This window comes from Symphodus melops (genome assembly GCF_947650265.1).
Source record: "Symphodus melops genome assembly, chromosome: 3".
Lineage (NCBI taxonomy): Eukaryota > Metazoa > Chordata > Actinopteri > Labriformes > Labridae > Symphodus > Symphodus melops.
In genome coordinates this window covers 20,362,048-20,375,981 of record NC_136693.1, presented here as the reverse complement: position 1 = coordinate 20,375,981, position 13,934 = coordinate 20,362,048, and the positions used below count along the sequence as shown (strand labels likewise).

Sequence of the window (13,934 nt, the reverse complement as noted above, 5' to 3'; positions counted from 1 at the left end):
CGTTTGGGATTTGTTCTTATAAGAACACAGATGCTTATAATTCTTCGCTTTCAGAACACGTCATGAATCTGACATAGGATTTTCAATAAAATGAATGTGATGTGAACTTTAATAGCAGTTAGTCTACGCTCCATTAACTGAAGTTAAAGTAAACTGCTATTATCATCAACAACAAAAATAGTTTTTTCTATTCTAATAGATTCCAGTTCCGAAGTCATGATAGCTTAGAAAACTCGAAATGACATGAAAAGCTACAAAATAAAAAACACTTTTTTAGATCACCACTGTCTTTGGTCTAGTAGCGCTCCAGATATAGCTTTATCAAGCAGCATTTCACAATAAAAGCACCTGGGGCAGAGAATACGTGTCACAAGTTTTCAATGTAATGTCCACCTTAAATAAATGAATAAACTGAATGCAGACTTAACAGTGTAACAATAATGTGCACAGCTCTTTTAGTGTCTTTTGGTGGAATTTGACTGGATCATTCGACAAAGCTTTTTAGCAGAAAATAAATAAATAACCCTGAGTGCAGGATGAGTCATCAGACATTTGAATTTTTTAGGAATTCAAATGTATTATGTATTGAAATACATTTGGCAGATAATGGCAGATAAATGAACATTTAACACAGAAATGGAAAATGTTTTACTCATTTTATGAGTAAATGAGTAAGTTTTTCACAATTCTTATAGTGTCAATGAATAAGTGGGAGACCAGATTGAAAACATTTTCTAAACGTCCTGTCTGATAATGTAGGATAAGTAAAAGTTCAAGCAAACTATATAAATACTTCTTTTTGGTCAGTTCTTCTGAAAAAATGTGACATTTCATCATTAATTTTGTTATGCATTTGTCTGCACCGCAGAAAGAAACTAAACTAATGTTATCGTTTTGTTTTTTGTGTTTTTTGCATTTTCTACAGCTCAGTTTACCAGCAACCAGCCTTTAAACTACAACATCCTGTTCAATCCAGGAAGTGACAGAGCTTTAAAGCGTCACGCAGGACAACACCTGCACCTCACTGTGACAGGTTTAGAGCCATTCACCGCCTACAACATCCGTGTGCAGGCCTGTCAAAATGGTAATTATTTGTCTTATTTCATACATTAAACATTCACAAGTTTTATTTATTTAAGAACAAACATTGCATGAGTTTTACATAAATGTTGAAGATAATCTAATAGAAGCTGTTGTTAGCAGCTGTATCTGTGGTTGACATTCAACATGTCTCTTTTTAGTAACCTTTATTAGTATTATTTTTCATTTTCACGAGATGTTTTTCAAACATGTATGTTAAGTGACAAAGTGCCTCTTGATTGTCCCTTGCAGAGGGGTGTGGTGTCAGCAAGGATGTGTATGTTCGGACTTTAGAGACGACACCAGAAGGTCTGCCTCCGCCCACAATAAAGGCAGCTGGACCAAATGTCCTAGAGATCCACTGGACACCCCCCAAAAAATCCAATGGACTTATTACATCATACCACATCTACAGGTAACATACCCACAATGAAAACACATACAAATGTGTACACAAATAAAGAACAGACATGTGTGAGTTGGATATTCAATATGCTTATCTCTGTGACCAGTGTGGGCTTTTTCTATCAAGACCAGTTCTGGTAATGTTCCCTGTTTTCTCTGGACATTTTTAAGACTCATGTATTCAACAAGTTGCTAGGATCACTACTTCGATCGTCACACTTTTAAATATTATATACGCTCCTCTGAATAATCTGTCATGAAAATTGATATTATACCAAAAAGCTGGTTTCACGTTCTTGTATACCAAGCTATGCCTGTGTGTTTTACCCAGCCAATCACTACTATTCCAATGAGCACACATATGTCACATACACATACTGTGTTCTGTATTTATTATTATAAAGATGAACTTCACAAACAGAAAACTGTTAAAGTTTTGAGGAAGTGTTTTCAGGCAAATGTCTGCCTTCCAATCTTTGGACTTTGTGCCAGTATCTGCGCGTGTGTATTAATGCATGCTGAAGGTCGTGGTCTGCTTGTTGACCAGAGTGTGTGATCTGTATGCAGGGTCAGACCAGACTAAGCCCTTTAAGTCCTCAGGAAACACACATTAGCATAGCAGTTCACACACACACACACACACAAACACTGACACACCTGGCATGATCAGACTCAAGCAGACAGGGACTTGGATAAAAACAGAAAATCTCTCTCTTTCTGTCTCTCAAACTCACACCTGAAAGCCAGAGGTAATCACAGACAGAGGGGCTTACCAAGACATCAGGATGCTTGCATCAGCCAGTGACTTACACATGATGTTGAAGACGTGATGTTACATTTTTTATTTGAAGTTTCACTTAAAGTTAGGATGATTCTTTCTTGTTCTCTTAATATGCTTAAAAAAATTGTTTGGGGATACACTTGAGGAGTACAGTTCTCTTTGTTTCAACCGCAACTTAAGTTTAGTTTAATGTAGATATACAAAGATTCATTGCACTAGCTTAATAATTCAAGTTACAAATGAAGGCTTATTTTTATCTAACGTATGTTAAAATAACAGTCACACATTTTCAAAATAAATGTGCTTTTGTGCCCGTCATTTGTGCTGTAGGGACTAAAGATGATGATGATTTGTTTGTTTGTTGATAGGCGTCCAGTAGAAACCGAGGAGGAGCTGCTGGTTTTCATCTGGTCCAGTGGGCCTCTTGACTTTGTTGATGCGAGCCCAGCACTACGACCATTCACATTCTTCCAGTACAGGCTTCGTGCCCACAACTCTAAGGGCTCAGTCCTGAGCCTGTGGGCTTTAGCTCAGACATTACAGGCTGAACCACAAGATATGGCTCCTCCTGCTGTGACACCTACCGGTGAGCTTAGAGAGACACAAACACTGGACCGCTAGAATTGTTGTAGTTTGAATTACTGTGACATTTCCAACATTTCCATATGTTGTGTACTTTTACAGGCGCATACTCAGCCCACCTGAAATGGAGAGAACCAGAGCAGCCCAACGGTCTCATTTCTCATTACAGACTGGTTTACAAGAAGCATCAACAGGATCCAACGCTCAACTCCACTGCTGTTACTGCTCTCACTGTGGAGGTAAAACACACACATACACACTTTTTTGACCATATAAACATTTATATTTAAGCACACTCAGATATGCAAATTTGAATATATTTTATTAAATAAATACATCTGTTTATAAATAAATAAACGGATGCAAATGATATACTGTATATTGGTATTGTGTGTATGTGTGTGCGTTCATGCGTGTATACGTGCAGTAGGGTAGTAGTAGTTATTCAGCATTAACAATTTCTCCCTACCACAAAAACCCACACACATCAAAGTACCATGAATATCACAAATAAATGCATTAACAGAACAGATTAAATGGACAGAAAATAGGTCAGTTGAGCTCTTTCATAACATTTTCTGTTAGGCATCCCTTCAACTACTGAGTTGAAATGTCATACCCCCCAAAAAAGAAAAGAACACAAAAGAAAAGTGTGTGTATTTGTGTTTATTGTCATTTGTGATGCATGTGAAGAAATGTGGACTCTACCTGTGGTGCTTGTGCCATCTGTTTGCCAGTGAGGGGCCTAAAGACACACACATGCACACACACACTGCTCATGTCCTGCCTTTCCCCAGGGCCCTCCCCGCAATTTTGTACCATGCACAATTTTTTTTTTACAGAGGACTCAAGTACAAGAATGGCCACTCAAAACAATCTTACACACACATGCTCACAGACAGACTTAAACATATACTTCTTTCAATGGGTGTCACATAGTCAAAATATGTGTTGGCAGCTGAGTAGGCTAGCAAACACATGTTTTGACTCACCACCAAAAACTGCAATATGTTCCCATCTATGGCCAGCATTCTGCACACAATTCACACCTATTTGGGTTTTTTGCCTTTTATTTGTGAAAAGAGAAAGAATAACATTGTCAAACAAAATAGAGATCCAAGGATAAAAATCTATCTCTCCTCTTTCCTCATCCTTATTCTTCCTTTAATGGTTTAACACACACACACACACACACACACACACACACACACACACACACACACACACACACACTTGAAGAGGGAAGGTGGCCAAAAGACACAGAGGTAGATTGGCAGAGCGAAGAAGAAATGAGTGAGAAGAGAAGGAAAAAGTGAGACCCCAAAAAAAGCATGGAAGGGGGTCAGAAAACAAAAGTGAAGGAACATTAGGAGGAGAGATCGGGGGAAAGGAGAAAGTAGAGAGAAGAGGAGAGAAGGTAGAAGTATAGATCTGTATTCTGTCCATACCAGTGGCCTCTTCTTCCTCTGTGACCTTTGGCTTGTCACTCATAATTAATACAAGATGTAAATGGAGACCTTTCACCTTCTCATTGATATGGAACACTCTGTGTGTGTGTGTGTGTGTGTGTGTGTGTGTGTGTGTGTGTGTGTCTGTGTGTGTGTGGAGAGCTCATTGACATGGCATAGACTTATTTTGGTTGTGGTCATTTGTCACGCCGTTGCCTTCGCCACATGCGCTCCGTTGTTTAGAGATGCACAAAGAATGTGACAAATGAGAAAGTTCTGAGCAAACTTGAAAAGAGATGACTTTGTGCTCTTAGAAAAGATGCCAAAAATCTTTTTTTTTTTTTTTGTAAATATGGTGCACATGTTTGTTATCTGGATGTCAATTTTGTATGTAATTTAAAAAAACAGAGGACAGGCAGTGAGTTAAAATGATTCCCCTAGGAGAAGCCATAACAAGTTGTATGCAGGTGGACTTTTTTGTCTTTTAACCAAAAAAAAATTCACAAGGGAATGAAAGTCTGACAGCTTATTAAACATTGCTCAGCATAACTGGGGTGTATTGGACATTGGACACAAACTTAATTGTAGTTTTAAAAATATAAACTCTATAAATACACAATGCCTCTTTTTGCAGCCTCAAATGAACACCGTTTTCCACAAGCCATCACAGGTTACCATTCTGACAGAGGCCACATGTACAGAGAGATTTAAGGTTGTGATGGGTCACTGGAGCACAATGTTCAGGCAGGTTTTCTTCATGGGATCTGTTTTTATATGCTAACGAATGAATTAAAACACAAGTGATTCAACATGTTTATGATAATGTATAATATCAGCACACTTGTTTTACAATATGGATTGAGCAGGCATTAAAAGTCTGTTTTTGTTCATGATAGAAGCTTCATACACACTTCTTCTGACATGCTTACTTACATTTTTTAGTCTTAAATGTCGACTGAACTACCCTACTTTGTGTTTTGGGGTAAATTGTTTGTGTATTTGTGTGCGCGTGTTTGTGTGTGTGTCTGTGTGTCCGTTCGGTATGTGCGTATTTGTGTGTGTATATTGATCTGGGGCTGGGAACCTTGCTCTGTGCCAGCTTGGCTGATTAATGGGGTCGTCATGGCAATCGGACGGAATGAGGGTATGAAGCGCAGGCGGCCTGCCTCACTAGACCCCTACACACTGCCTGGCAAACACACACACTGTCTCTCACACACACAAATTCACTCTCTGTGCCTTACATCTTTCTGACAGACATGTTAGTCACTAAAACAACCCTGTCAAGTTGTCTTTTTTGCTTCTTTGTTCCTTTACTTCTCTTCTGTTTTCTCTTTATTAATGTATGTCTTCTATCCTTCCTCGTCCTCTCATGAATGTAACCCACTGCAACTCTTGAGTTCATTCTTTTATCGTACTTAAATCCATCCCTTCCTGTTTGCATTTTTTGTACATCCTAGATCATTGTACACAGGGTCTGCTTATTTCTCCTTAGAGCTTATCAGGTTTTATTGACATTTTATTTACTATATATATATATATATATATATATATATATATATATATATATATATATATATATATATATATATATATATATATATATATTATGGCATAATATATATATATATATATATATATTATGGCATAATATATATATATATATATATATATTATGGCATACAGAGAACATTTTGCTTAAAAAAATCTGACCAGGCGCTACAATAGGAAAAACTAGAGAGACTTCATATTCTGCCCCTGGCCTTTTCTCTGTCCACCCAACAGTTTCAAGTCTTTCATCCTTTCAGTCTTTTCCCTTCTTTTGTAGTTAGCATCCTCCTCTTCTTTCCATATCATTTCTTCCCATTCTCTCCTCCTTAAGCCCTGGATTCTCTCTCCTCTTATTCCTTCCTTATTATTCTCTGCATTTTCTTCCACCCCACCTTTAATATCGATAATGTTTCCATTTCCTTCAATCTTATAATTTCTCCAACCTTGTTGTTCCTTTTCCACTTTTAACCCTTTGTTATCTCTGATCTCTTCTCTTACTATTTGCTCCTCTATTTTCTCTTCCAGTGTCTCCTTCTTCCATCACTGCATACTGATTTTTTTCCCCTCCTTCCAATTTTTTTTAAATCCTCCAGCTACCCATATTTCCCTGCCTACCACCTCTCCTCTCCACTCTTCTGTCCTTTTTTTTCTCTCCCTTTGCTTTTCCAGATGTTACACTGTGGCCCTTGGGATCACTGTTAAAGTTATACCACGTTCATACATATAAAGGTTTGTGGCTGTGTTTAACTCTGTGTGGATACATGTGTCTGAATATGGTTGCATGTGTGCCTTTGTGCATGCATAACATATTTTTTATTTGTGTGTGTGTGTGTGCTCAACGATGTGCGTGTCTGTGTGTGTGTGTGCGCGTGTTGTGTATTAATACATCCCATTGATCAGAGCAGGACCCCTGACAGTCATCATCCCTGAGAACCATCTGGCCGACGCCTGACGCTCCCTCACCCAAACACAAGCTGACACCCTATTAATCTGCTACCACCATGCATACATACTTGTGCTTGTGTGTGTGTAAGTGTGTGCGTGAGTGTGTGTGCGCGCGTGTGTGTGTGTGAATGAATGAATCTTTGAGAGCGTGTGGAAGAGATGTGTGATGTGAATGTAGCAGGTTATGTGTAGAATATGCGTTCACATTTTTTGCTGTGTCTATGGTTTGTGAGAATGAGTGAGTGTGTGCTACAAGCCAATATCGTGCACACACAAATGATTGTATACACACACTACTCCGACCATCCGCCAACAACAGCCGGCGCTGAAGGGAGCTGAAGGGTGCTTGGAAATTAAGGTTATTACACAAATTGAGCCATATGGTCTAAATATTTCAGAGCTGAAATTTACTAGGCAATAAAAATGGCCCCTACCTCGGTAATGGTGTAAATTACAGCTTAACCACCAGCGCTAATGATGTCCTTCTGTACACCCCGTAACCAACCGTACATGAAGGACACATTGTTTAAAAAATATCCCAGGAAAAGCAAGAGGGAGAGAGAGAGAGGAAGGAGGTAAGGAGGGATGGGGATAGATCGGGGAGAATTAAGTGAAGGAGGGGGGGAAAGAGGTGAGGGAAGAGAAGATAGCTGGATAGAGGGAGGAGGAGTTCTAAGGAAAGAGTGTGTGATTAATACATAAAGTGGAGAAAGAAAGGGAGAGAGCTAGCAGCATGTTTACAATCTGTTAGCTTACCATTAAGGGCCCGTCAGAGGGAGCAGGACAGCGAGGGCCAGCCGGTGAACTGTGTCTTGAAGCTGACATGATGTTTCAGTATGTGTGTTTGTGTGCCTGTGTGTTCAGCTTTCAGACAGAACGTGTGTATTGAAGCAGTGGTGAGATGTTTTAACGTATGGACATGTCATCAAAACACGTTTTGTGTTCTTAGACATGAACGGTCTGTGTTAAATGATGAGAGGCAAACAAATAATAATAGAGTTAATCACATGATGTAAACAGTAGGAATATAAATGAATAATTAGGAAACATTTATGTATGTCATAATGTATATTGCATCATGTTTTTTCATTTACATATTATTGTGCTTCGATCTTCAGTGAGCATGTTTTAAAAAAAAATATCAGCTTATATGCAAGTCAAACGTTTAAGCATCACCAATAGCACTGATAATTAGACCAGCACACACATGTTAAAGGTCCCATATTATGCCCTTTTTGGTGTTCATATATCTAATTTATGTCTCCTAAAGTACTTTAACAATCACTAATGTTAAAAAAAGGGTCTGTTTTCATGTACTGGTGCTCCAGGCAGGCTCTCTCATCTGCCAGTGTTTGTTCGTTCGGCTTTGTTCTAGGATATTTCCCGCACCTTTTACCATATTGGGAATGCTACAGTCAGTCCGAGGGGAGCGTGTGCTTCCTAAAACGAGCCAATGGGCTTGGATTAGTGACGTCTTTGTTTTGTGATGTCACACCGCACATTTATAACGAGGGGGGCTAGAGAGCGTTTCTTGTGGCTACTGCTAACAGGAGAAGGTAGGAGAAGTTACATTTCCTTGAACTTTGAGTTTTTGCAAACAGATGTGCCTAAACATGCTCAAGACACCTGGAAAACACACTGAAGAGCAGATAAAACCAGAAACAGCAGAATATGGGACTTTTAACTCATGTCACGTATAGAGCAAGTTGGAACACTTTAGAGATATTATTTGGGGTGGCGGTTTAACTCAGTGAATGGGTGGGTGCCCCAGAGGCTGTAGTCCTTGACACACTGATCAAAGGTCCCAGCAACAAACCTTTATGGTCCAACAATCTCCCTATGGAACCTAAAGTGTTGAATACAAATTGTAGTTATGGAGAGTTATTTGCAAGGCTTTTTTTCAGTCTCTTGAGTCTTAGCCTGTTTCCTGGCACACATCAAGGTTCGGGCACAAAAACATGTTTGTTTTTCAGCCAAATTTGCCAAACTTCATTTAGAAGTCCTTGCTTTAATTTATGTACAGCCAACGTCTTTGTGTCGCTTAACCACCACAGAAAAAATGTGGAAGACATAGGATGGTCTCAAAAAAGGAAAGACAAGACTTTGCCCTTGCTCTCAGTGACACCCTTTAACAAATGAGCGAGACAAAGGAGTGGTGGGGGGAGAGAAATGCAGAGATGAGTGCACAGAGGGTGAGGAGAGAGGCTAAGAGGGGGGAGAGGACACAGGTGAAGAGAGGAAGGAAGGATTAAAGTAGAGAATAAGGAGACTCTGATGCAGAGTTCGTTGGGCCCTCGGCCTATCAGACCCCTTAGTTAGAGGTCCCAATCTCTGATTGGAGGGTCCTCAGCCTTCTGCATAAACAGCTAAATAATCAGTCTGCAACACTCCCTCTTCTCTCCACTGCAATCTCTCTCTCTGTCCCCTCATGTTTTTCGCAACTCCTCCCTCTATCACTCCATCACTATATTCCTATCTGTGTTTTCTCTTCCTCTGTCACAAATTACAGTTTTTATGTTATTCTCATCCACCATTGTTGCTCCCCCCTCCATCGCCTCTTCTTCTGTCTCACTGTCTTAAAGGTTTGTTCAAGGGGTTCTTCTCCAGTTCCTCTTCCTCCCTCCCTTCACATGTGCTCTCTCTCTCTCTCTCTCTCTCTCTCTCTCTCTCTCTCTCTCTCTCTCTTTCTGTCTGTCTTTTTCGCTCTCTAATGACAGGTTTTGTGTTATTGTGTGTCTGCCTGTGGAGAGGCCACACCATCCAGTGTAGTGCTCTCCACTTGTCTTAATGGATGTTTAGTGCAGCAACTGCCATATGATGGTCATCACTTTAGAGGAACGCTGAGTGTGACAACTTAGACGTAAGGGAGATAAAAAAAAAAGTATGTGATGACTGAGACCATTCAACTCTAGTGTATGGTGGGTTTGGGAAAACTTCAGACTCAATCATTGTCACGTTTTTGGGTTACATCCTGTTTTTGTGTGTAAATTTAGCCTTCTGCATTATGTTCAATATCTTAATGTAAGGGGTTTCAAGATAACATGGATACAAAGTAGTGCAGCTAAATACATGTCGAAACTAATATATGTTTCCTTTTGGATCCACAGCCCTCCATCAAGTGGAATATGCCGCCCATAGTCACACTTATATTACTGAACAGTAAGATAAGCACAATCAGCAAAAGATAGAACAAAGTTAAAAACAAAGAGATACTCAATGAATTTATAGACAGGACCTTATTGGAAAATACATCAAATTTATAGTTGGACATTGGTTGGTCTTCGGTCCACAAGTGAAAACTTTTAGTGAATATCTCTAGTCTAGTCTCAAACAAGCTGCAGCTGCCCAAAAAGCAACCTCTGCTCTTTGTAGTTTTACTAAACTTTACCTTAGCTTAAAAAGAATGATTGAAGAAACATCTGGCTTCACAGTGCTTTATCAAAACTTTTACTGTTTTTTTATTAAATCTATTTTATGAATGTAATTAAGAATGATTTTTTCTTTATCTCCTTGAAGGAGTGGCTGTGACCGTTGAAACTTAGCTAAGATAAAACTACATGCAAACATGTGCATGCTTAAATTCAGGTGGTGTCTAAGATAAACACACACACACGCACACAAATATATGCACACCAAATAAGCTGTTCATGGGGTCTAGAGCTGCCGAAGCCAATCATGACTGTCGGTGTGAAGTGGGCACGCCTCTTCCAGACCCCTGCAGTCCCTCTCTCTGTCTGTGCTGGCCACAGACAAAACACATGCCTGATGGCACTCTGTGTGTTTGTGGGTCTGTGTGTAAGTGTGTCACACAAACGTCTGAATGTGTCAGGGTTTGTCTAACGCACACTGACTAGCAGGGACACCCACGCAGGGCATTTGCAAACAGACATAGGGCAATTGTTTCAGCAGCATTAGATTAGGCATACACACATAAATACATGAACACACACTCACACAAACTTGGCTTGAGAGCTTGGCATGGGGTGCGAGAGAGCAGCGTGTGGTGCACTGGCTCACCTCAGAAACCTCCAAAAACAATTACTGCTCTCAAAGGGCCAGTCAGGACACAGCTTGTACTAATGGACTGGACCAAAGAATTGATTTGAATTGGACTGTATTGTGCAGAATTGATTTGAGCTGGACTGTATTGAATCATATGTGATCGTGGCATGTTTGCACAACCCTCTCAGTGAACTAAGGCCCAGAAGAAAAGGCAACCCAGCATGGTGCTTTATTATCTCTCCAGGACTTAATATGACAGAGCAGAGAGGCCAGAGAAGGCCTGTGGAGGGAAACGTCCCTGAGGCAGACCAGTTGGACCCTGTTCACCTATCATTAGGCGTGCTTCTTTCATGTATGTTCTTAGGCACTTACTCTGCTTTTACCTGTACTCCTGCATGCTTGAAAGAGTTGGGGCAATGTGTGTGTGTGTGTGTGTGTGTGTGTGTGTGTGTGTGTGTGTGTGTGTGTGTGTGTGTGTGGAGCCATATGCTAATGTAGGTCCGTCTCTCTGTCTCGGTCTCTCTGCGGGGCCCAGTGCTGGGGCCTTTGTGAGATAATCAGCATAATTCTTTTGACAAATACACATGGTTATTCTTAATTAGTATCACACACTGTCCCCCCGGCTGCACCATGCCTCTCCACCTGAATATCACACACACACACACACACACACACCGCTGTGCACTAAATACACACTCACAACACACTTCTGGGGACATGGGTGCAAAATATGATTCATGCAGATGCAGGCTTGTTAGGATAAATTGCAAATGCATAGAAATACACACTGATACCGATATATTTACTCAAGGAGCACACGTGCACGCAGATCCTTTCATACAGTTTACACATACAGAAAAATACACACACACACACACACACACACTGTCCAGAGGACCCCTGCTGCAGCTCCGCTCACACACCAAAGAGAACACAGAATGAGGAAATAAAAGATTGAATAGATTGTTTCCTGGCCCTCAATGCTAAGTTGTGTTGAACCATGTAAGATCTGAGGGCTCTTTAATGTATAAATTAGTAAGACCTCTTCTCTTCTTCCCCTGTCGTTGTCTCCCTTTCTCTCCCTGTCTTGTTTACACCTTCTTTCCTTCATCTCTGTGCAAATCTCTCTTGTTCTCCCCCCTTACTCTCTCTCTCTTTTGACTTCTTGCTTCCCCCTCTGTTCTTTTGCATTTGGCATGATTAACTAGTGACTTTGATCATCCACACACACTTTCTCAAGCACACACAATTGAGGTTCACGAGAACCTTTGGCTGTCAGATCTTACATATTAGCTTTTCCTTGTGGTCTCAGGTTGACATGAAACATGTTTTTTTTTTTGCTCACTTGCTTTAATATGACTAATGCTGCAGCAGAAATTTAAAAAAAACATTGTAATATAATCTGAATCAAATACTACAACAAAGACCATAAGTACCTAGCACAATTTCAATTGAACTTTTGCCTAAAAAAATGGAACCACAACCATCACATGAAGCCCTCACTGTTTAAATGTACACAAGGTCAGATGCTCAGTTTAAGGTTGTCAAAATGTTCAATACTGTGTGTTTTTAATTACCTTTTCAAACAAAAAGGTCAAAGAGGGAGTAAAAAGTTGACAACATTTCAGTTCCAAAACCTTTATGCAATTTAGTTTATGCAATTATTCAATTTAGCTAGAGTGCATGAGTTTGCATCTATTTATTTTTTCGTTTTTGGTAATGAAACACAAGAAATCACTCATTGGGAGTCCAGGACTTTGCTTTTTGTAGCTGTGGTATCAAAACAAGTATCAGCATCTTTGTTTTTTTGACGTGACAGAAACCTTAAAAAATAAGTTTGAAATTCAATGTGAACATGATTAGTTTCTGTATTAGTTGTCAGTGTATGCGTTTGCCGACAGTGTCCTTATAATAGGTGATTTAGGATACTGTGAAAGTGCTTGTTTTTGTGTGTCTGCACATGTGTATGTATGAGGGAGAAACAGTTACTGAGGGAGCTGTTAATGTAATGTAATAGTAGTGTGTTTTAGTGTTGCAGCATTTGATTACTGCCTGTCTACGTGTCTGTCTGTGTGCAGTTAGCAGACTGAGGTGGTGAATTTCATGGTGCTTGATTGTTGAGCATTTGTGTATTTTTGTGTCTAAGTGTGTGTGCGTGTGTGTGTGAACAGGCTGTTAATGTGTTGTGTTTCAGTGATAAAGTGTTTGAATCTATTGCCATCTAGAGGCGTGTAGCAGAGTCTCCACGCTCCTATAAAAGCAGTCAGCGCCAGATGCTGCTATTGACAATGTGCATATGTTAACCGCTTTATAGGGCACATGCCTCACATATTTCACTGGCTTTTAAGGTAGAGAGATCTCTCATTCTCGCTCACTTAATCCGTCTCTCCCTTTTGCAACATCTATCTTTATGCTCTCCCTCATGAGCCTTTTTCCATCTTTTTTTTTCTTCTTTTTTTTTACCTATTCACTCAATCTCTCCTATTTGTCCTATTCTTTCTCAGACTTACTTCTGTAACTCTTTCTCTATTCCTACACCAGTAACTGAACTCTTCCCCCCCTTTCATATTCAATGTACTACTACGCTTTACTAAGATATATATTTAGTGTTTTTCCTATCTCTTTTTTCATTCTGCCTTTATTTCTAAGTCGTGCTGTTCTCTTTCTATCTCTTTCTCTCCCTCTCTCCCAATTTCTCTCCCTCCCTCTCTCCTCAGAAGTGTTGTGATTTGCAGGAGGATTTAGCTTGTGTCTAAGTGTCTAGGGGCTTATTAATCCTATTTTACTGTGGTTGAAAAACACGTTGGCTCGCAGACATGAAAACAGTGAATACATGCATTCTGCGTGTTGTTCAGACAGTTCATCCTTGGTGCCACGCTACGGTGATTTGTCAGGGTTTTCATTCGATTCAGTTTGAGTTGGAGCCTTTTTGATCCTCTTGCCTGCATTGAAGTGGGTTACCAGTTAATCTCTTTACATATGCTTACTTATGTGAAAGCGCAGGGCACAAAACTGCAGACTCAACACATGAAAAATATAGCCTCCTGTGTTGTACATTCACACAAAAATGTTCACACATAAACAGAGAGACACATCACTCTCAAAGCTGCTTTAAAGCTCACAGTCATAAAAGAAAGCAA

The 13,934-nt window shown here is 39.9% G+C and overlaps 1 protein-coding gene across 1 annotated transcript in view; it reads left to right on the top strand.

Moving 5' to 3' along the window:
• Positions 1–13,934, top strand: part of ush2a (Usher syndrome 2A (autosomal recessive, mild)) — a gene marked incomplete at its 3' end in the record, with an annotated part of 185,649 nt that overhangs the window by 155,681 nt on the left and 16,034 nt on the right. Inside the window, exons 72-75 of the mRNA XM_079339442.1 lie at positions 926–1,084; positions 1,333–1,495; positions 2,635–2,852; positions 2,951–3,087. Of these exons, the coding sequence (XP_079195568.1) occupies positions 926–1,084; positions 1,333–1,495; positions 2,635–2,852; positions 2,951–3,087 (677 nt within the window). The remainder of the gene's footprint in view (positions 1–925; positions 1,085–1,332; positions 1,496–2,634; positions 2,853–2,950; positions 3,088–13,934) is intronic.